The following is a 22,921-nucleotide window of genomic DNA, read 5'->3' as shown; positions in this document are numbered from 1 at the left end:
AAAAAAAAATCTTGAAATAATGACACGAGCTTTTTCCCAACACGAATCAACTTTCGTGACAAAGTAATCTGGTCCACTTTAATAGTTTTTTTTTTTTTTTTCTCCTGAGCTTTCAACCACTTTTCATGGTCTTCATCAGCGAACAGGTGGCTGTGCAGCTCGCGTCTCAGCTGCAGGATGGTCCGTGGTGTCGGATGTGAACGGGTCACGTGAGATTTTTAATCGACTAGATTTTTTTTTTAAAATGCACGACGTCGCCACGGCGATGCACATCAGTCGATCGACAGGAAACTCTCTCGATAATCGATCAATAGCTTCAGTCGTTTGTCAGAAATGGTGAAAACGTGCCGAGCGTTCGCTGGTCATCACAGTACGTTTGAGTTTTGGACATTTGGTCGGACAAAGCGAGACGTCTCGCTGTTTTTTGACCAAACTAATCTATTAATTAAAAAAAAAAAACAATCAGCAGATTCATTGATAATGAAAACAAATCATTAGCTGCACTTTAGTAATCACATCGATGTATTTACTTAACGAGCCGGATGCGAACGTTGCCCTCGCTCTACTGTTATTTTACTCGTGTGTTTCTGTGTCTTTTTATTCTGTATTTGGAGAATAAATTCTACCTTGAATCTTAAAATGTGGACGTTTTGAAAACATCATCAGAAAACATCATCAGAAAGACTTTATTGATCCCCGAAGGGAAACTCTTTGTTACAGCAGCTCGCCTTTACGTCAGTGCACACAGGAGGAAGTACTAGCAAACAATATAATATAATATAATACAATGTAATAATATAAGTAATAAGCAGAGGTGCATGTACTGTCGAGTTAAGTGCAGCTTATTGAGATTATTAAGATATTGCACAGCAGTAATAGAGGTATATAATATCAATATCAATAAATAGGAAAAACTAACATGGGAAAACTAATATTGCACAGGAGTAATAACACAGAATATTGCACAGTTATTCAAGTATTGCAGAGATGTTAATGATCAATGTCCAGTTTAGTGACTTCGGGTCATACAGACTGACACTTAGAGGGAGGAGTTAAAGAGTCTGATGGCCACAGGCAGGAAGGACTTCCTGTGGCGCTCTGTGGTGCATTGTGGGGGGATGAGTCTTTGCTTGACCAGCGCGTCATGGAGCGGGTGGGAGACGCTGTCCAAGATGGAGAAACGTCGACTCCGGTGGGACATCATCAACATCACGTTTGGCTTGCTGTCTCTGTTTTTTTTTTATTATTTGTGTTTTACTGATTAATTTTCCTTCAGCTTAAATAAAAATATGTATTTATAATATATATATTTTCCCCAATTTGTGTTAGTATTATAATCATCTGCATCTCTGAGGTTGTACAGATCTAAAACAGCAGCTTGTATCCGGTCTGCAGTACCCGGCTCTGTCCACTGGGGGGCGCCCTGCGCCTGCAGACCGAGCTCTGCTGCTGCTGTTCACACTGATTTATTTCCAGCAGCAGTGTCGCAGAACAAAGTGCCATCTGTGTTTCACGCACGACAGATTCTCCTGTTCATTACCACAGAAGAAGAATTAATAAAGCCATTAAGTTAAAGTAGAAAACGTATTTAAAAAGCAGGTAAATCTAAATTAAGGACCCTGCAGTCTGGTCCTTCAGGTGTTTCACAGAGCCGACTCGTTCGCGTCCGACACATCACTACTGTGTATTTACAGTATTTATTAGTGTGTGTGTGTGTGTGTGTGTGTGTGATGCATAAACGAATCCTGCTCATTTAAACCAAAATTGTTCTTTAAGAGCCAGCCTGGCAGCGGGTCTTAATCTGGAGATCCTGGGTTCCAGGACGGCTTGAAGACGCTTGAAGCGTACCTGAAGGGGGTTCTGGGGTTCCAGGAGTACTTGAGGCAGTTCCACGGGTTCTTGGGAGGAGGTCCTAGGTGTTTTTTTTTAGCAGGTTCCAGTAATATTCAAGGAGTTCCCGGGGATCCGAAGGCGGTTCAACGAGCTCTCGGAAGCATATTTCGGGTTCCACAAGCTTTAGAGGAAGTTCCAGGAGCTGTGCGGTGTCCTGAAGGAGGTTCCAGGTTTTGTTTTTAAAAGGGTTCCATATTAAATCTTGAGGAGATTTATTTTTAAGGGGCCTAATGGGATCTATAAGAGGGTCCCAGAGGAGGTTCAAGGAGCTCTCTGAGGCATGTGGGTCCTTGAGTGGGTTCCGTGGGCTTTAAGTGACTTCCAGGGGGTTCTGATGTTCCACATAAGTTCAGTATAGGTTTCAGGGTTTTAGGGGGACTCAGGACATCTAATGGAGGTTCTGGCAATTTGAAGGGGGACCAGGGGATCTAGAAGTGGTTCCGGGAGCCCTGAGGCTTATCTCGGGGTTCTTTAGTGGGTTTCAAGGGCTTTTAAGGAAGTTCCTGGAGATTCCAGATTCTTCAGGGAGGTTCCAGGTAATTCTTAAGGTGCTCCAGGGGATCCAGAGCAGGTGTCGGGGGTTCGGAGAGGGTTCGAGGGGATCCAGAGGACGTGAAAAACACAAGGAAGGAGCATCAGGAGCATCAGCAAAATAAAATGAATTGATTGTGAAAAGGAAATCGATAAATCTCACGCGTGTTTAAAATAACTTCCATCACGCGCTGCTGTGCTGTGAAAATGTGATAAAAATTATTTTAAAATATGACATTTTTTCCTCTTCAGTCTTATTTGTTAGATTTATTTGTTGCACCAACAACAACAACAACAATAATAATAATAATAATAATAATGAAATGTATTTATTAGAAGTGTTATTACTTAAGGCTTATTATTACAATAATGGGAATGATAAAATAATAATAATAAATTATTACGAGACGGACCGATGAGCCCTTTGCCGTCTGGTTTCTAATCCGGACCCTCTTCATCTTCATCCTCTTCTTCGCCAACATGTTTGCGGCGTCTCATTGACTTTTTCTCTCCGCGCGCAGAAGTATTTTTCCAGGCTTTCCAGACGCGCGCGCCTCCCCGGAGGGAGGCAGCGGGCTAAAGGAGGATAAATATTTAATCAGCGCTGCTCTGGAGTTTCTGCTTAATTAGAGGAATTCTGCTCCTGCCACGAAAACGAACAAAAATGACTGCTGGAGATGTCAAACCCCCCCCAAAAAACACACCAAGAGTGCTGATCAGAGACAGACAAAATTATTATTATTATTATTATTATTATTTATTGGTGTTGCTGTGGATCGATGCTGCGGGCCGTCCTGTTTAAATTCTGAAATTAAAGACATATTTAATAGCAGTGTGTGAAATAAAACACTTGCACTTAAACGCAGCTTATTAGCGGCTCTCTCTCCTGGTGTGTGTGTGTGTGTGTGTGTGTGTGTGTGAGCGCCATATGTCCGTGCGTAAAAAAGCGCAAATTGGTGCCAAATTTGCGCGCCTCCCGTGTCAATCAGCCTGAACGCGGGATGACAGAGGAGATTATTCCACATGAAACCAGTTAATCCCCCCCCCCCAAATCTGAGGAAGTCTGCGAGGTTGGAGGAAGTGAATACAGATTTCTGTTACTGATGAGGTTCAGTATTACAGTCTCGTATCCGCTGAAGGAGCGGAAACGCGCGCGGAAGGTCTGGATGAAACGGAGATGCCGCTGCGGCCTGTCAGCCTCCACAACTCATTCAGAGACGGATTCACGCGTAAACACCCCACACACACACACACACACCCCCCACATCAGCTGAACACAAGTGGCAGAAGCTGCCCATGTGGTGACACTTGTTTGAGGGATGTTTTGGTGCTGAAATGATGATTTCCCCGCATCAACAGATTCCCTCACGCGCTGCGGGTTAAAGAGGATATCGGACAGGTGTCAGTCTGTTTTATTTACGTGTTTATTTTTAAAAAACAAACAAAAAAAAAAAACGTCCATCATTAGCTGAACTCTGCTCTGTTGTTTTTAATCTTTAAACTGGAGTTTTAAACGTCACTTTTTGCAGCGCGCGCGGCCCGACACGCGGAAACCCTAATATGGAGTGCCTTTTGGAAAAAACAATGACGCAACGCGCGACTCCGACCAATGGGACGCCAGAGGTGCGACCAGTATTCAAATGAGCTGCCCTTATTTGGTCGTGTCCCCGCCCCATCTTGGTCCACGCCGGTCCCCCGGGAGCTCCAGAGCCCCGGACCCCGGGAGAAGGAGCTCTCCGCCGGGACAGTGGAGCCATAAAGAGCCGGGGAGGGAGGGGGATGAGATTTCTCGCTGCCCAATCCCCCTGTTCCCCCGGGAGCAGCAGCCTTCCACGGTCCGTCCCTCCCTCTTGTTTGCTAATCATTTCATTTTACTCCTTTTTGAAGCGGTGGCTTGTTTTTTTATCCCACTTTTCATTTTTCCACAATCCGCGGCTGCTCGCCTCCCTCTGATCCCCGGCTCTCCGCGCTGCGTTCTCCCGGCGTCAGGCTCTCCGGATCCTGGCTGATTCTCCTCCGTCTCTCTCTCTCTCTCTCTCTCTCCCTCCCGGCTCCTCGGAGATGCTCTCCCCGCTCTCCGCTCCTCTCTCCGCCCTCTTTTAACTTCACAGAGACGCCGGTTTAAAGCCCAGGCAGCTGCGAGTCGGGGCTGGGATCTAAAACAACCCCGGAGAAACCCAGAGGGATCCGGGGCTCTTCTCTGGATCAGGACCCAGTACTTTGGGGAAGCTCGCTCGTGTGTCCCTCCTCCCCTCCTTCCTCCTCATCGCTCCTCTTTTCTCCACCTTAATCCAGGTGGTCCTTTGGCTTTTTTGAGTGGCTGGTACAGGGAGGATTATTCTTCTTCTTCTTTCTTGTTTCTGGTGAAGACAAAGCTCCCAGAAGGACACTTTGATGTTCTCCATCCAGGACAGCCTCCCCCGGGGGGCCCTGACCATGAAGGAGGAGCCGCTCCCCACCGGCATGACCCCGGTCCGCTCCTGGATGCAGGGCGCAGGGATTTTGGACGCCAACACAGCGGCCCAGAGGTAAAAAATATCACCAAAACCATGCAACTTTTCATCTCTGCCAGTCTGCCGATTAATGCCACAGTTAGAAAACTCCAGCGTGAAGGTGAAAGTCCTGTTCTCGTCCTCCAGGACCCGTTTTTGAAAAGTGCCATGCAGTCTGCAGGGCACAAGACGAGAAAACGGCAAGTACGAAGCGAAGTTCAGGCGACTTGCGCTCCTGCAGAAAGAGTTAAAGTCACAGCTGCACTGTCGAGAAAAATAAGAAAATCAAACTAAACCGAGAGGACGAGCAGTGAAAGCGCCGCGTTCCCCCTTTTTACCTGGAAGAGGATAAAATAACTAAAAAAACACACAGAATCAGAAAACCAAAAATGCCAAAAGCACCAGCTGGACGTGTTGGGAAGGCGTGCGGCGCCTGGTTTACTCTTTAAAATTGATGTAAAATTGACCGAGTTACTTTTATGATTCAGAAAAAGTCAAATTTATTTGGAGAAAAAACAAAATCCCAGGAAGAATAGCCGCATGAAATCATGTCAGTGTTTTTTTTATTTTTGCCTCAGTAATTCGAACCAGCGGGGTTACTGGTTTCGGCGCTGAGCGGTAGCCTCTCCACGCCGCCTCCCTGAGTCTCTGCGGCGGATTCAGGTTCACCGACTGCCCGGTGCGAGCCGAGACAGACGCCGAACTGTTTCCCACCTCCACGTGTCTTTTAACAAACAAATCTCATTTTGAAGTAACGCTCACATCTCCCACGCAGCCGCTCTGATCATTAATTTCAACAAATCTGACGTGCGGGTTTGGTGCTGCACGTACAAGCCGCGCGCAAAGAGGCTGCGGGAGGAGCGCGGAGCTGCACCCGCCGCACGCGCCTGTTCTCTGGGCTTCGCTGAGAACATTTAAAGCTTATTTGGAAGATAATTATAAAAATTAATACATGACAATTTAATTAAAAATCACACAGCGATTTTTCTCCCATCCACAAACGCCTCCGTTTACAAATCCTGAGTTCGGTGCGTCGAATCTCCAAAACGCGGATTTAAGCGATATTTTATTTATGAACCAGCTCTGGGAGGAAATAAAGTTTAGCTGGTCACTGGTTAAATGAAAGGGTTCTGCAGCTTTTCACGTGCAGGATGAAATAAGTGAGCTCCGTGATGCAAACACGCGCAGACGCACAGTTTCTCTTATTAAGTGAAATTAATAGATTTCAGCGTTTCTTACATTTTTAAAGCTTTTTAAAGCCTCACAGAGCTCAAGCTAATCTGCGGGCCTATTACCAAAAATAAAATAAAATAAATAAAACAAACCCACAGGCAGTAGCCTCATTTTAACAGGCAAATTAATTCACTTTAAATTCAAATATTCTCTCCGTCTTTGCCTCGAAACTCCCAAGTTTTTCCGGGTGAAATCTGACAAATACAGAGACTTTGAAAGTGTCTCAGTCGGGAGGCGCAGGTGAGATTTGGCCGCTTTACTGAAATAAATCAGTGCAGGATTTAAATCAAACCCTCCTCCACCTCCAGAGCAGCGCTCAGCTTCTTCCCCCAGACTTTAATTCAGTTCCCCGCGACTTCTGTGGATTTTAAAGATCTCCAGCTTCCTGCAGGAACTCACTGCAGATTTCTGCAAAATTAACCTCTTAAAAAAATCTGCAACAAGAAGCAGAAACTAAAGTAGATCCAGTTCTTCGATCTGCACCTTTTCTTTCTTTTTTTTTTTTTTTTTTAAACAAAGCGTCGTTTCGTTTAATGCACAAACCGGTCCAGCTCTTTATTAAAAACCCGTTTTAAACACCTGTTTCACATCAGAACCCAACGCTCCCTCTGCTTCACCTGCAGCTGAATGCACCCAACTTTATTGTCCCAAATGTGTTCACACACACACCGCAGACCAAACATCAGAGCTGTCAGAAAAACATTTACAACTGAACTATTATTTATTATTATTATTATTATTATTAACAATTATTTTCTCGATTTAATTGATTATAACTTTGGTCTGTAGAAGGTCATCAAATAGTACAAAATGTCCCTCACAGTTTCCCGTAGTCAAAGTTCAAAGATGCTCAGTTAACTTTCACAGAAGACTAAATAAAGCTGCTTAATTATATTTGAGACTTTTTTTTGGCATTTTTGCTTAAAAATGACTTAAACGATTAATCGGTCATCTAAAGAGTTGGCGGTTAATTTTCTGCCGGTCAGCCGATCGATTAATCGACCGGTCCGTTCAGGATCAGATGGATCCAGCAACAGTGTGAGGCACCGCTGAGCGACTGAAGTGCAGGATCAGAAGCAGACGTGCAGCCTGTGTTGCACTTTAACACTCATGTGCTGTCCATTAAACAGAGAAGGGGAAGTTTTATTTTAATCACAAACCGCTCTGTAGGACAAGCAAACACGAAGGCTGTGGCGACGCTAAAAGGTTCGGTTTAGCGGTCAGGTGGGCGACGCAGGTGATCCAGACCGATGGGAAACTAACAGAAACAGAAACATGCAGACCAGCCGTGCGTTTAAGACACGAATGTAGAAAAGAAACACGTTTGCTGGAGGCTGAATTTAATGTAAGTGTACCAAACTTCCCCCCAAAAAAGACAGAATTTCATATCGAACGTGTCAGAGCAGCGTCTCGGTGCACTCGGCTGTACGTCCGTGAACACCTCACTGCAGAACACAGTCCCTCCTCTGTACGAGGCTCAGCTGCCCTCAAATGAAGTGTGAATGTTTAAATAAGAGAAGGCGAGGCGTTCGAGTAGATCTGTTGAGTGCAGAGACGATGAGATGATTTTAGACGGTTTGTCTTCCGTCCGCTGCTGTCGTCGGTTTGATCTGCTGGAGGAAAGAAGCTGCAGATTTGTGGTGTTTTTGTGTTTTTTTTTAAAGCTTCCTTCTGAGGAAGCGGAGAGAGAGAGAGATAAATAACGAAACTCTCAGGTTACCGTTGTGCTTTCTGCTGGGAGTCACAGGACGACTGTCTGTTTTTGAATCACGCGTGTCAAATCCCAAAATCAAATATCACAAATTTGCCTTAGAGGGCGTTCCAGCGTCTATCCCTCCATGTAGATCCAGACAAACTCCAGAAAACAAACCTTTTAAATGGAGGAAAAGGGTAGAAACAAACAGTAGGTATCAGATATACAGTCTGACTAGCTGTGGAATTACAATAAAAAGAAGCAACAGGACAATATTAGCTGATTAAAGCACGTTATTGTGTAAATATTTAGTGTAATAAGCACAAGAACCAACCATTTGTTAGTGTGTGTGTGTGTGTGTGTGTGGATCTAATCCAGGCTCAGGCTGCGTTCACAAACCAACAGTTTGATTCCACACTTTATTTGTTTTTATTCTGAGAATCTATGAAAAATGTCCAACAGGCTTAAAAGCTTCGTGGCTGCAGCTGTCGGATAATCTGCAGTCTGGTTATTGATTAGTGATTGTTACCTGATCAGGCTGAATGAGACTTCCCCTCTCCAGTTACTGATCTCCCTTTTTATATTTTAAATTCATACTGATCTGTATTACCCCCTTCTTCTACTCTTCAGTGGCAGCAGGTACACGGAGTAAACGCTGCAAAAAGATACGCTGTGGAAAATAGATAGAAAACAAATAAAGAAGAGACACAAAGGGAACTAATCCCACAGGAAGTTCTGAGCCGTGAATCAAATCTGAACAGCCGCGTTGTCGATTTTCATCTTCAAACTACCTTTTAATCTATCGCAGATCCTTTACCTGATCAATCTGGAGCTTTAGCTGTTTTCCAGTGTGTTAAAATAATTCCCGATGCTCTAATAAATAATAAGTAAATAATCCTGCAGCGTTTGGCATTAGATCAGTTCCCTAATAAACTAAATTAATCAGGAGACGAAGGAAATGCAGAACCAAAGGACTCTCAAAACCTGGACCCAGAGTGGCCCGACTAATGTATGTTTCTACATACAACGCAACGATAGATTATGATAATATCTGTGTAATATTTCACACACTACTTAACAGTATATTCACTTTCTGCTCATCACACACGAAAACAAGTTAAAATCAGTCCGAACTGTGAATTTGACATCTTGAATTGAAAATCAGCAACATCACCTTTTTACAGTGAAAGCTTGTCATTAATAATTTCCCGTGAAAAGATGAAGAAACAAGACGCTGAAAGCGCAAAACAAATGAAACTAATAATCCAAACGTGGGGAAAAAAATGTAAAAAGAAGTCATGCATTTTGGTCCATGAATATAATATAACAGTTATATTATAACAGTGAGATGCAACCAGAGGCTAAATTCAATGTTAATGTTGCAAAATCCCCAAAATGTCTGTAAATTTCAGAGCCAGTGTGATGATGCTTCAGTGTTTAGCGTCTCCAAGCTGAACTTAAACATCTCATCCGAAGCTTGGAGTGTGAAACGAGCATCAGGAATCGGTGACTTTGACCCTGAACAGATGGAAATGATTTGACTTTAATGATTCGGGTATTTAACATGGAGGAAGTGAAGGTTTATTAACCTTTTTTTTTAAATGTATTTATTTAAGGGCAGCTAAGAGATATTAAATAAGTCTGATCTGTCCCTGTGCTGTGGATTATTTATCTGTAGACGCATGATTAACTGGCTGTTGTGCTTTGTGACGCTGGTTTGAATCCCGCGTGGTGAAGTCTGTTTGCGTTGAATCGACGTCACATTACATGCAGTTAGATTTTCATGTTTTCACTTTTTTTTTTTTTTTTTTTTTGGGTTTTGTTGTGCAAAAATCACATTTCCGTGGTTTCGTGTACGAACGAGTGCTGGTGTGTTGTGTTTTAGCAGGTGAGGAAAGAGCCGATTGGAGATCCCCGTTCACTTCCTGCTCTCGCATTCAGGGTATTTGTTAGCTAACGTTTGAGCCCCTGTAGACCCTCAGGAAGTTATTCTGCTAAAATCCCAAGTACAGTATTAGTATTACACTTATGCACCTCTGTTGCACAGCTGAATTCACTGATGCAGTCACAGTACTCAGCCGGAGACGAACAAACGGGATAAAAACCCAAACGTCCGAAAGGAGAAAAGCTTCTCTGTCCGTTCTAAAGCGATGCACGTCAAAAACAACACAACTCATGTTTAAGAGAAATCATGAACTCGCTATCGAAAATATCTGGAAGTAAAGGAAAAGCAGAGACAAGTCGGTGTTCCTGCATTACAAATTGTGAAATCCCACATTTGATGAGGTGGTTGTTGTTTTTGTGGCAGTTGATGTCACATGTTGTTGTTTATTAGAAAGAACACGAGGGGGGGGGGGGGAGATGGGACGTTACAGCGATCAAAACGTTTTCATCTCCACTTGTGATCATGTTTTAAACGGTTCTCAGGTGCGAGAGATTAATCCCACCTGCAGAGTGTCCATCCACACGCTCATGTATGAAAAACCAAAAACGTCCAGAAAAACGTCCAAATTCACCTGCGACCTTTATTACTGTTGTTGTTGTAAAGGTGTGTTGGAGGTCAGAGGTCAGCGTGTTGCTTTAAAACGCCTGTGTGTGTGTGTGTGTGTGTGTGTGTGTGTGTGTGTTAGACACTGTGCGTATTGGAGTGTGAACTTCACACACAGAGGGGGGGCAGCGTGGAGGTCTGCTTGGTGGATCTGGTTTTAACGCGGGAGACTGGACTTTGCAAATAATGTGCTTTATTTTGAAATATTTCTGCAGCACTTTGTGCCTTTTTATTAGAAAGTGGACAGTAGAGAGAAAACATGTGGAGAGAGAGATGAGGAACGACATGCAACAAACCCTGGACTGACTCAGACAGGGGACACCCTAAAACCCTAATCCACCAGGACGCCTCTGTGAAAGAACGCACATATGAAAATATATAAAACATTCAGACGGCACTAATAAAAAACAGGCTTTCGTCCGACTTTTTGCTCGTGGCCTCTCGTCGCAGGTTTGCATGTCTACGTGAGCTGGGAGCAGTTTAGTGACGTTTCTCTGAAAATGAGACAAAACACAATTCTTGTCCAACTCCGCACGCTTTAGTCCCCGCATCTTTTCGGCCATCTTGCCTTCATCGGGGTGATGTTTGTTTGGTGTGCAGTGTTTCGAGGCTCACGCCTACGGTCGGCTGTACTGGGCAGCTTCCAGCTGTGAATGTGTGTAACTGTGCGAATGTGATCGAGACTCAAATGTGATGATTTCATACCCTGGTGATCAACGCGAGGCCCCTCGTTGGGGCCCCGGCTCCCAGGTTGAGAACCACTGACCTAACCCGTCATGTGTAAACGTTATAAAACATACAAATCCCCCAAGTAAGTGTAGACCGAATATTAAAGCTGATTAGTCTGGTTCTCTTTTGCCTGATTTTAAATCATAATTGTTTTCATGTTGTCTTTCTACTAAATCAGTTAAAAAGATATTTTTTGCGAGATTTTTAATGTCCGAATGCCGTACAGCAACTTTTAGTTCTGTTATCGGCACCGAAACGTGCTCTTACCGAGCCATTCTGTTTGAAACTGAGTCCTAAATCTTTTATTTTCTTAAAACAAGTGAAATAATCTTCAATTCGTTCGTGTTTCCATCGTGAACGAGTCGTGCGACCGTCGTCTTTAGTGGTCAGATTTTCTATGAAAGCGCCACCTTTTCTGCTTCCTAAAAAATAATATTCATCGTTTGTTCTTATGATTAAATTCTCTAGTTTTTAGTTTCTAATATTTCTCTCGCCTCCATCTTGATAAATGTTGGTGGCCTCTGAAAATAAGCGTTCATCATTCTGTCCGTAAAAAAAGTTGGATGCTGTATTTTATAAACATATTCTAATGTTCAATAAACCGAACCCCCAAAAAAGCCTGATAGAATCTAAAGTTTCCAGGATGAAGCTCGTGCAGCGATCCGAAGCTCATTTCTGGAAAAATAAAACGAGTTGGTTTGTAGTGAAAACTGCTTGTAATGATTCGACCCTCCGTAGCTGATTTATGCACATGTTTGGATAAAAAAATAGACTTTTAGGACTCAATAACAGGTGGAAATAATGTGTCAGTAAGGAGGGTTTTTCCTGCTGTGTGTGTCTGTGTGTCTGTGTGTCTGTGTGTCTGTGTGTCTGTGTGTGTGTGTGTGTGTGTGTGTGTTGAAGCTTCAGGTGAACAGATTTCCCTCGACCCTCCCTGACACCGCTGTACAGAGGAAGAAAGAGTGAGCGGAGTGAGTGATCCTGCCCTCCACGCCCCATCTTTGCGCTCTGGGGTTAAAAACTACAGGTTCCCAGGCTCAGTGGGGGAGGGGGGAGGGGGAGGGGGAGTTCAGGTAGGGTTTGGAGGAGGTGAATAATCGTCGACTGTGGGATTCCCCACTTCGGTGGCGGCGTCATTCGTCATCGGCTCAATCATCAGGCTTTTGGCGTCCCCCTCGACGCTCCCCGGTGGCGGGCAGCAGGACGGGTGGGGGGGCCGGCAGTGATGGATCTGAGCGCTGAGAGACTTTTTATCAGAGAGTCGTAATGATGGAGAGGTCAGCCGACTGCTCGCTACCTTTCCCCTCCCCCTTTTAAACATCTCATTTTCCCACCCGGGTGAGAAAAAATGCACTTCCTCCTGCATTTGCATTTGTCTCCCCCCTCCTCCTCCTCCTCCTCCTCCTCTTCACATACACACAATTAAACTCTCCTGAACGCCGCCTTAAAAACGTGTCAGATAATTTAACAGCCAGCAGATGCCGCGTCAGCCTCGTTACTGTAAATTCTCTCCGACACGTCATCCTCGCCGTCGTCGTCGTCGTCGTCGCCGCGCGCGCGGCGGCGAAGTGAAGTTGACTAGTGTAAATAAACCGTCGACACTCGAGCGCGGCGGCTCTTTCGTCTCCTCTGCTGAATGTCAGCCGCTGCAGGCCGATCGGCTAATCAGAAGCAGCGACGCAAGAAAAAAAAAAAGCTGCAAACAATTAACCCGAGCTGCGTCTGAGAGGAGCAGGTGACCAGACTAATGGGCTCGGCCAGGGCGTGTGTGTGTGTGTGTGTGTGTGTGTGTGTGTGTGTGTGTGACAGGCAGTGTGTGGGTAAAGGATGTGTTTTGGAGGAAACAGCTGAGTAGAGAAAACATGCAGCTGCATTAGTCCGGCTCTCCATCCATCCTGAGAGGTAAAATATTCTTCTTCACATCCAAATAAATCTGAACAGAGTTTGAGGCCAAAAAGACGGAAAATAATTCCCCCCCCCCAAAAAAAAAAACATTTGGAAACAGCTCGTTGACCAGGAAAACTCAGATTTACTGAACCCTGAATGCACCGCACCAACCAGAGTTTGATGAATAAATGAAATAAAAGAATCTGATGACAAACACTCTCACTGGTTAGGGCAGCTTTATTCACCAAATTCCATTGGAAAAATGAGCTATTTTACTTTATTTCTGAAGACATTTTGAGTTTACCCCTGCAAATGAATTTTATTCTTTTCTCATTTGCCCTAATGCGTCAAACGTAGCAAAGTAATCCGAGGAACTGAAAGTAATCACAATACTTGGCCAAATAAAAGCTCAGATTTACTGAAGCCTGAACGCACCACACGGACCAGAGTTCGATGATTCCAGGGAACAAATGCTCACTTTTACGCCTTCAGATGAGTCACTGTGAGTTTTTAATGTTACAGCATGTTAATGATTCGATTTGTTCACGGAGCAGCTTGAACAGTTGCCCAGTTTGTAATCCAGCGCTGAGATTTTGTATTATTAGTATTAATGTGTGTATTAGTGTTGTTATTGTTAGTGTTGTCAAGTTGAAGGTGAAGCTGCAGAACAAACAGCTGCAGGTCGGAGTGTGATGTCCGTGAAACCTCGTGTGCTTTTACAATGCATTTTCACACACTGAACACCTCACAGAACGTACTAATTAGCACACGTACTGCTCACACACACTCTCTCTCACACACACACACACACACACACTCGGTCAGGAGTGTGTGAGCGTGTGCAGAAGCCCCTCAGTCTAAAGACTAATTTGTTGGTAATTGCAGCATGACAGGAGCAGCCATTCCAGCATCGAGCCACCGTTTCCCCGAGCCAGTCGCCCTAATTAGGAATGACACACAATATTAAGGTGCACAAATGGAAATCAGTCAGCGGGCGTTTCCTCCCCGACGGCGCCGCCGCCGCCATCGAGCCCACAGCAGACCACCGAAGCACCAAAAACCTCCCACAATGCATTTCTGATGGTGTTGCCATCCTCAAATCAAACAACGTAGATTAAGTAGATAAATAAACCAATACATAAATCAGATTTAGTCACGTAATCGGATACCTTTACTCTTTTTGATGTATGAGAAAGAAAGAATAGTGCAATTAATTTGCACGTGTGTACACAAAGAAAACAAGACGTTAAAAAGGTGATTTTTCCAATGGAATTTGGTGATTCTGACAAGTCAAATTAATTGAGTCTAATGCAGAATGTTCTTATCATATGTTCATCAGGTAACTGATCATACTGAGACTAACTGAGTTTTATATTACCTGATAATGATTGATCAGTGCTGAATTATTGATTAGCGAGTTTGACTATTTTCTGTCTCTGTCATTTAAATGAAGGACAAAATGGAGGAACAGAGAAGAGAGGAGTAGATTTTAATTTATTGATGAAATTGACAAATGTTTTGATTTTTTTTTTTTTTAAATGGAATCAGGACCAGAGGAGGAAGGACGGGGAAGATCTGTGATGTGGAGGGTTTCATCCGATGACATAACAACACACACACACACACACACACACACACACACACACACACACACACACACGGCCTGCTGTCTTCTCACCATGTTTCAGCCTCAACTCATTAGTTCATATTACACGGCTAATAAGAGCTAAGCAAACAGGTGTGTGTGTGTGTGTGTGTGTGTAAAGAGAGAACACCGGCCTGATTGGCTAAATGTATTCGTGGGTAATTGTGCAGCCTTGCATAAATCAACACACACAGTACTGTACATGAACAATATGTGCATATTTTAACCGTCCAAACCCGACTTCCATAGCAATTAGAGAGGGAGGCCTGATGGTGTGTGTGTGTGTGTTAATTACATTCATACTGGGCGGTTCTGCAGGACACTTTTACATCCAGCGTTAACGTTTGGAGCCAAAACAAACACGTGGTGTGATGTCAGAAAGTCGCGTGTCGGTTCCTTCCCGACGTGATTCATGAGGCTATTTTTTGATCTCGATCTGTTCTGCAGTTAAGGTTTAAATAAAGCTGAACAGAAATTTGAATTCTCTTCACTTTCTGCGTCAGGAAATAACAAAAATTATAAACGCATACATTCGGACATGGGCGCACATGCTGTTGCACCGTTAGCAAGCTAACCCTTCTGTCGCTGCAGAAGTTCACTTTCTTTTTTTTAGTAAATACAATTTGGACCGAGCACAGCTGATATACAGCATCTACGGACTTTGATTTCTTAGCAAAATGTCATTTTAATTTCAGTTAGACTTGTTGGGACTACACAAATCCTCGGGAAGGGGGCGCTGCAGGCCTGTTCAGGCTAACAGGATCTCAGCAACAGAAAATCTCTCTCGCCATTTTGCGTGTTTACTGTGACGTTTCCGAAGGTGGCCGTGCTGTTCGGGTGTAGTTTTGTTCGGTCGTGTCTCGACGGTAACCCTAGATTTGCTGCAGTGATCCACGGTTAACTATAACGAGCTGACTGGGTCAGATTGAGCCGTAGCTGTATCTTTGAGTAACGCAACTGGAACTTTGTTAGCTTCCATATAGCGAACGCGAGATTACTCGCCCATACGAGTCGGTGCTTTCACGCCGATGGTAATGGTGGTGGCAGCAAGCGGACAGTCAGGTTAGATTTAGTCTCGGTTTTCTCCTCGTCTTCAAACTCGGCGAGACGAGAGTATCGTGAAGCGGCTCCCGGTGTATCTGCCATCGCTAGCGCAGAGTCCGGAGTCGAGTGCTGCTGTGCGACAGTTTCACGCATCCAGGGTTATTTTCTGTTAGCATCCAGTCAGTGTGTGGTGAATATCTGGTTCAACTTCTGATCAGATTAACTTTCAGATTAACGTTTAGACTCAAGCCGCAACCTCTAGTGTGTGTGTGTGTGTGTGTGTGTGTTGTGTCCTGTCAGGGTGTGTTTGCTCTGAGTTTGTTTCCCACTGAATCAGATTTAAACATCCACTGTTTATTTGATTAACATCCTGGCAGACAGCCAGACAGTGTGTGTGTGTGTGTGCTGTATGGCTCATTAGGCTGGTGTGTGTGTGTGTGTTTGTGTATTTATGTGTGTGAATGTGAAGCGGCAGGCCACGCTGGTTAAAGACTCAAACAGCGGTCACAGTCCATCTCCTGTTTGATTAATGTCATGGTGTGTGTGTGTGTGTGTGTGTGTGTGTGTGTGTGTGTGTGAGGTATGCTGGTCCAGCACACTGCAGTCTGTAAGTATCAGGATGATTTTCAGTGTTTCAGTGTTGGATTGAACATAAAAGAATTTGAGGTTCAAATTCATCTTTAGCTCGAGGGAGTTCCCGCTCAGTTTGATTTGCAGCCATTTTTATACACGTTTCCCCAATTTGAGTTCAAAGCAGCAGGAGTAGCCTGTGTATTTAGGATGCTGTCCAGAGACTTGTGTCACAAAGCAAACTGAACTTAGTCTGGTTCTCTTCGGGCACAAAGCTGGTTATTAACTGGCTCGGTTAACCGTGTGGGTTCCAGTCTGAAATATGTGGCGTTCCCTAATTACAAGCCAAAATTCACACACAGAATCATATTTAATTATTGACGTGAGATGAAACTGCGGGGAAATTAAGTTGCATAACAATATCCCTCAAGATTTACGCTCAGTTTTGAGCATAAATCTGTAATTTGTTCCCTCAAATTCGTAATTCTTACCTCCCCAGATGAATTATTTAGTTCCCTTTTTAAATAAATGTGTGCACAAACTACAAAGTCGCGGCCTGAAATAACTGCAGTCCTCCGCTCCGCAGTAAGAACCAGAGCTGCAAGTCAAGGTCCAAGTGCTGCGGAGTTTGACAGACGGGGCTGTTTACCAGGCAGGGAGGCTCTAACGAAAGACACTATCCAGGTGCATTATGGGAAATGTAGGATCTGGTGTTTTTGCACTACATGTCAGGATTTGGACCTTTCTGTTTTTAACTTGTCCCCCAAACTTATAGAAGCTCCTTCCACAGTGTTTTTAATGTAACGGAGACAAATATCCAAGTCTGACACGGCCTCACCTCTTCTTCGTTGTTCAGGATTTGACCTTGTCAAAGTATTTAGGAAGTCCTCCTTTCTGTGACATCTGACGTGAGTCCAGGTCTGAAGTCACCGTCTCTAGTAGGAACTGAAGTTACAGGTTGTTGTTGCAGGTGTGGACAGTTAGGGAGGAGCACACGTTGTTAGCGTCAGTACTGGTGAGTTACCTCCTCCGTTACGTTAGTCCACATCCCGCAGTTTGTTTCCTAAACTGATCGACACGCTGAAGCCGCAGGAAACCTGCTGTAAAGATAGCATCGAGTCTTTATAGCCCTTTAATGTTTCCCTTAAAACATCTTCAAACTGTGAACATTTTAAACAACCTAACCTGACAGCAGTACCTCAGATCTGCTGTGTCACGTTTACGCTGAGGGAAATACTCAAACCACAGACTCAGCTGCGTCATTTTAGACACATTTCCCCAAAATTCAACCAGACAGATTTGGAAACAGATCTCCTCCTCTGGAATTTAAATAAAGTTCTGTTGGTTTGGACAAAGTCTGGACAAACTGGGTGAGATTAAAGCAGACGAAGCAGGTGTCGAACCAGCGGAAGACTTTCTTTACTGGGATCACTGGCTGACGGCTGATCTGTTTAATCTGAGAAAAGAAAAGATCAACCTCGCAGGTTTTATTGCAATATTCAGGCAGTGAAATTATTCAGCGTGTGTGTGTGTGTGTGGATATGAACTGACTGCACCCAGGACCAGCTGTCTTGCTCAGTAATTGTTTGCAGAGTGCTCGACACGACTCCCGCTGACCTTTAATTTCAGGCTTTGTGGTGGAAACGTGCAGATCGCCGGCCGCGGCCTTCGTTTGCCTCACTGTGTTTGTTCTCTGTGTGTGTGTGTGTGTGTGTGTGTGTGTGTGTGTTGTTTTTTTCCTCTCTGGCTGTTGGCGTGTGATTTACACTCCGGGCATGTTCGAGCGAGCTGTGTGCCATCGATACTGTTTTTATTACACCTTGTGCCAAGTGCTAACAGCCGGATACGAGGCGCGGCGACGAGTGGATGCAGCCGCAATTAGCATAATTGAAATAATAATAATGCTAACGAGCTTTCTGAGTGGAGGCAGAGCAGAGAGGAGAGGATGAGCGGCGGTGGCGGCGGCGGCGGCTTCGTCACCGTGGCGATCGGCTGTCTGGATGGCCGCTGCAGAGCATTGTGTGTAATTGGGATAATGGGGTGGTTTAGTGGTGGAAGTGATGCTTTTGATGGCGTTTTGGATGAAACAGGTGCCAAATTCACCGGAGTCAGTTTTCTCAGTGTTTGTTTTACTGTTAAAACCTAAATTTGTATCAGGTCTTTGTCTTCATCATGTTGTCTTACAAATAAAATGACAAATAAAACTCTAAAGGTACCTTTGTTAGGAAGTTGAGGTTTGGGATGCAAAGCCATAATACTGATATTAAAGGGTGATTCTGCATGTTTTAACATGTTGAAATATCTGGCTCTTTAGCTGCTAAACGCTCCGCTATGTTCAGCAGCTGCTCTCTGACTGCGTCTGGCTGCTGTTTGCTGCTCAGCAGGTAGCGTTCAGAGGCTTTTTACAGCTGAGAGCGAACCAGGACAGTGAAGCTGCAGCCGGACAGATGAACAACGAGCTGAAAGTCTCTGCGAAGCTCCGTGAAGCCGAGCGGAGCTGCAGGTTCAGCTGCAGGTTCAGCAGCAGAGACGCCGACACGCCGTCACTACATTGGTGTTATAGAAATATCCATTACAGCCAAACGGCACGTCGGACAAAATCAAAGAAGAAAAAACAGTGTGCTCATCGGGGCAGTTACAGCACCTCGCGCTGATGGATAAAGTGTAATGTGTCTGCAGACCGCGGTGTCGGCAGCACGGAAAACAGTTTGCAAAGCAAAAACAAAAGTGTGAGTCTCACAAGTGCAAAGACAGTAGTGTGCAGTAAAAAACCAAAACTACTTCACACTTCATTCAGCTGCTAATATACTGTAAAAATATTGATCAGTGGCGTTTTTAAGAAAGTCTTGTTTTATTCAACCAACAGTCCAAAAGCCAAAGATATTCAGTTTATTATCATATTTGATTTTTTTTAAAAAAAAAGCATCAAATCCTCACATTCGAGAAGCTGGAACCAGAAGATGGGTTTGGCCTTTTTGCTTGAAAAAGGACTAAAACGATAATCGGTATTTTTCTGTTGATCGACTGATCACTTGAGCTCCACAATATATGTAATGTAAATTCAGATTAGCGCCACCTGGACCAACTACAACATAAAAATCCAGTTATATAATATATCACATACCAACCTGGCACATTTTTTTGGTACTTGAAGCACGTTTAGCTGTTTTACTTAAGTAACATTTTCAGTGCAGGACTTGTACTTGTAACAGAGCATTTTCAGTGTGGTGTTGCTGCTTTTACTCAAGTAAAGGCTGTTAAGTAAATGTAATAATAATGTAATAGCTGTTAGTATTGTAAGCCCTGTGCATCAGAATAGCAGCACGGAAACAACAGAAGCTCGTGGATGTTTTTTCTCACAGGAAGTCATTGAAAATATCTGGTGGTGAAAGTGTTGAAGTCTGCAGCGCTGTGATTCCTCTTGGTGTTATTTGTTATTTTAACACCGTTGTGTTTTCTGACACTCGGCTGCTTTATTCCCACCGAGCCTCCTTTAAAACAGACTCTAACCCGACCGACACACACCTGAGCTGCCGTCCTCCTCCCGCGAGCTCCTCTGCAGACTCCACGCCACCGTCCACCCGGGCAAATGCTGCGAGTCGGAAGAATTAGCTTTCAACAAACTGGCCTACAAATGAGGCATTAAGCATTGGTAATGGGGGTGCAGAAAGGTCACGGCTGTATTAATCTGCCGTCGGGGGAATACACCCCTGAGCCGGGAAACACCGAGACGGAGAGAGAGCGGGCAAGTTTCCAAAAACAAACCCTGAGCATGAATAAATATTTGTCTCTGCCCGGGCGATCATATTGATCATAAAGTGTTTTAGGAAACAAAACGAGCAGGAAAATGAGATTGATGTAAAAATATTCGGCTGTTGCTTTGAGCGTTTCCCCCTCGGACACTTTGAGGTGCTCCGGGCTGAGAGCGGAGGTCGCTTCCTGCAGGAACATCGATTTTATTTTATTTTCCTAAAATCAGCTGCTGACATTAAGTCAGTGATGTTTTTCTATTTACACACTCAGTAAAAGCCTTTTTTATATTTCGCAAATATGATGCTGAAGCTCATTCTGAGACAGTAAAACAGCATTAAAATCAAAAGTGATCATCACAATGTCAACATTAGGAACAAAAACATGTAGAATCCCATTAAAGGATAAAAGTCCGTTTAATAATCATTTGATTTGTTGGTTCTCGATAAGTAGTTTTGTTTAAAAGAGTCATAAGAATAATAAAGTATAAGAGTTTAATTTATACACGTATGCACACAGTAAGTAAAGGATGATTTAAGAAATCCGTAAATAAAATATTGCACCTTGATATTTTTGGTTTGACATCATTTGTATGGTTTCTGGCACAACTTATTATCTTTTATCACTGCATATAATTGATTTCAGATGCTCAGCGTCATTTATCATAAGTGTGCTTTGTGAATTTGTTACACGATTACCAAAAATTATGAGTTTAGTCTTAAAGTCTTCGGAAGCCACAGTTTCAAATTCTTACAACAAAATCAATATCTATAATTTATGGACAAAATATACAACGACGGGTCTAACATGGAGCCTTTATTTAGTTCTTATTCTCCAGGCTGAACTGATCCAGTATCAGTTTAAACAATTCAACAGGTTGTAAATCTGCTGTTCTTGCTCAGCGTCTGCTGCCAGATCACACGTGATAACTGACGAGAAGACGAGTAAACACGAGGGTAGACGGTCGGCCGCTGCAGTGGTGACGAGGCTTCACGGCCAGCCGACATGGACCATTCGATCTTAAACTAATTATATATCGATAATAACAGATCGATCATCAATCTGTTACAGTTTAACATCAAGAAAAATCATGTATTCGCATTTTTATTTGAACAAAAACACAGTCAGCCTGTTTCCAACTCTGAAATACTCAGACCGGACGTCCGTGTCCAAACGTGCTGGACTTCTGTAACGTTTATGTTTTATTATTTAAAGGGTTTCAAATAGTTTAAAAGGGTGAAAAAGGCTCAATAATGACAAAAATGAACTGGTCATCCAGCCAAGACGAGGATGCGTGTCTCAGTTTGCGTTTGCGAAAGTTTTTGCATCATAAGGTCAACGAATGGGAGATATGAGGTTTTAAGAGATGCAGTCAGCTGGACTCATGATTGTTGACGTGTCGGGGTCCTGGGTTTGCTCCTGTCCTGCTCGCGCTGGTGTCGCGAAGTATGGCGTTTGTCGAAATTAGTGAAACGTGCGAGGAGACGATCTCGTGTGGCAGACGCTGCAGTAGCTGCCATTTAGAAGCCTGCTCAGGCTGCTCGCTCTCTTCCACCTGCAGGGAAACATCTGGAAGGTTTCACTTCTGAGTTGTGATTCTAGTTTGTAGCTTGGGAAGTCCGCTATCGGGCCCCGATGGTGTCTCTGCAGCTGGTTACGCTTCTAAAAAAAAAAACACAAGTGGTTTCAGGTACAGGTGGGAAGATGAAATACGATCCAGGAAGTCCAGTTTGAAGAGTCACCAGAACGCTGCACAGAGGTTTTTATGTTACTAAGTCACGCACCAGCAGCGTCCTTGATCGCCTTGATCGGCCATCGCGCTGAGGTAAAAGTTGACCGCTGGGAGCCGCGCGCCGTCGGCACAGAGGTCGGATCGAGCTGACGGAGGAGGCTGCCATTTTGTTTTGTCAGAACACCTTCAGGACTCGGCGGTTGTAAACAGTAAACCTAAAGTCCAGACTTCAAATGTTCCTTTAAGAAAGTTACGATGGACCACACAGACATTTTACATACAATGGATGGAGACAGATAATGCCTTCCTCCTCCTCCTCCTCCTCCTCTCAGACTGGAAGGAAGAGTCTCGTCTCTCCTGGGTTTTGGCCTCTGTCTCTACAGTTTTTCTAGCTTTTATGTAAAAGGTCGCTCACAGAGAGGACACACACACACACACACACACACACGATAAATCAATTCAGTGCAGTTACCTCCCTGTTTCAGTCACTATTATCACCTGAGTAGTTTTCCACTCCTCCTCCATCACTGTCCTCCTCACACACAGAGAGACTTTACTAATAAATCAGTTTGATCAGGTGTATTTTTAGAATCACAGTTTAAAATACAGTTTATAAAATCTTTCCCGACGACGTTTCAGTGCCTGTCATGGCTGGTTTTGGTCTTGAGTGGGAGGCGATTCACAGGTCGTGCTCTCGGCCTCTCAGTCAGCATTAACATGTGATTTCCGATTCAGTGTGTGTGTGTGTGTGTGTGTGTGTGTGATTAGCAGGTCAGTGTTGGTTCAACACCCAGAGAGAGACGACACACCGCTGTCTCTCCCTTATTTTGTGTGACTTTCACAATAAAAGCAACCCGGTGGAGAGCTTTTAATGTGAAGCAGCAGCAGGAAATGTTCGGTTTGCATTCGCAGCAACTTGAAACGAGCGGTGGAAAGTACCTCAGCACATTTATTCAACTACTGTACTTAAGCTCAGTTTTGAGAACTTGTACTTTACTTGAGTATTTCCATTTTCTGCTGCTTTCTGTTTCTACTCCGCTACGTCTCAGAGGGAAATATTATACTTTTTGCTCCTCTACATTAATATGTTGTATTACATACTAAGTACAAAGTGTTGCCGCTTTAAGGAACAGGTGATGTATAAACGGTCTTCTGCCCAGAGCAACATGTCGGC

The 22,921-nt window shown here is 44.0% G+C and overlaps 1 protein-coding gene across 5 annotated transcripts in view; it reads left to right on the top strand.

The window, feature by feature from the left end:
• Window positions 1-1,097: 1,097 nt before the first annotated feature.
• Window positions 1,098-22,921, top strand: part of LOC122880710 (transcription factor COE3-like) — a 164,464-nt gene continuing 142,640 nt past the window's right edge. For 2 of the 5 annotated variants that reach the window (XM_044206093.1, XM_044206092.1), the window contains exon 1: window positions 1,098-4,952. In XM_044206093.1, coding sequence (XP_044062028.1) covers window positions 4,819-4,952 — 134 coding nt within the window. In that variant the 5' untranslated portion in view covers window positions 1,098-4,818. The remainder of the gene's footprint in view (window positions 4,953-22,921) is intronic. The other 3 variants (XM_044206097.1, XM_044206094.1, XM_044206095.1) reach the window with 3 other exon arrangements.

The sequence above is a fragment of the Siniperca chuatsi genome, linkage group LG8 (assembly GCF_020085105.1).
Source record: "Siniperca chuatsi isolate FFG_IHB_CAS linkage group LG8, ASM2008510v1, whole genome shotgun sequence".
Classification (NCBI taxonomy): Eukaryota; Metazoa; Chordata; class Actinopteri; order Centrarchiformes; family Sinipercidae; genus Siniperca; species Siniperca chuatsi.
Note: the sequence above shows the minus strand (reverse complement) of the source record. Positions and strands in the feature narration are given on the sequence as shown.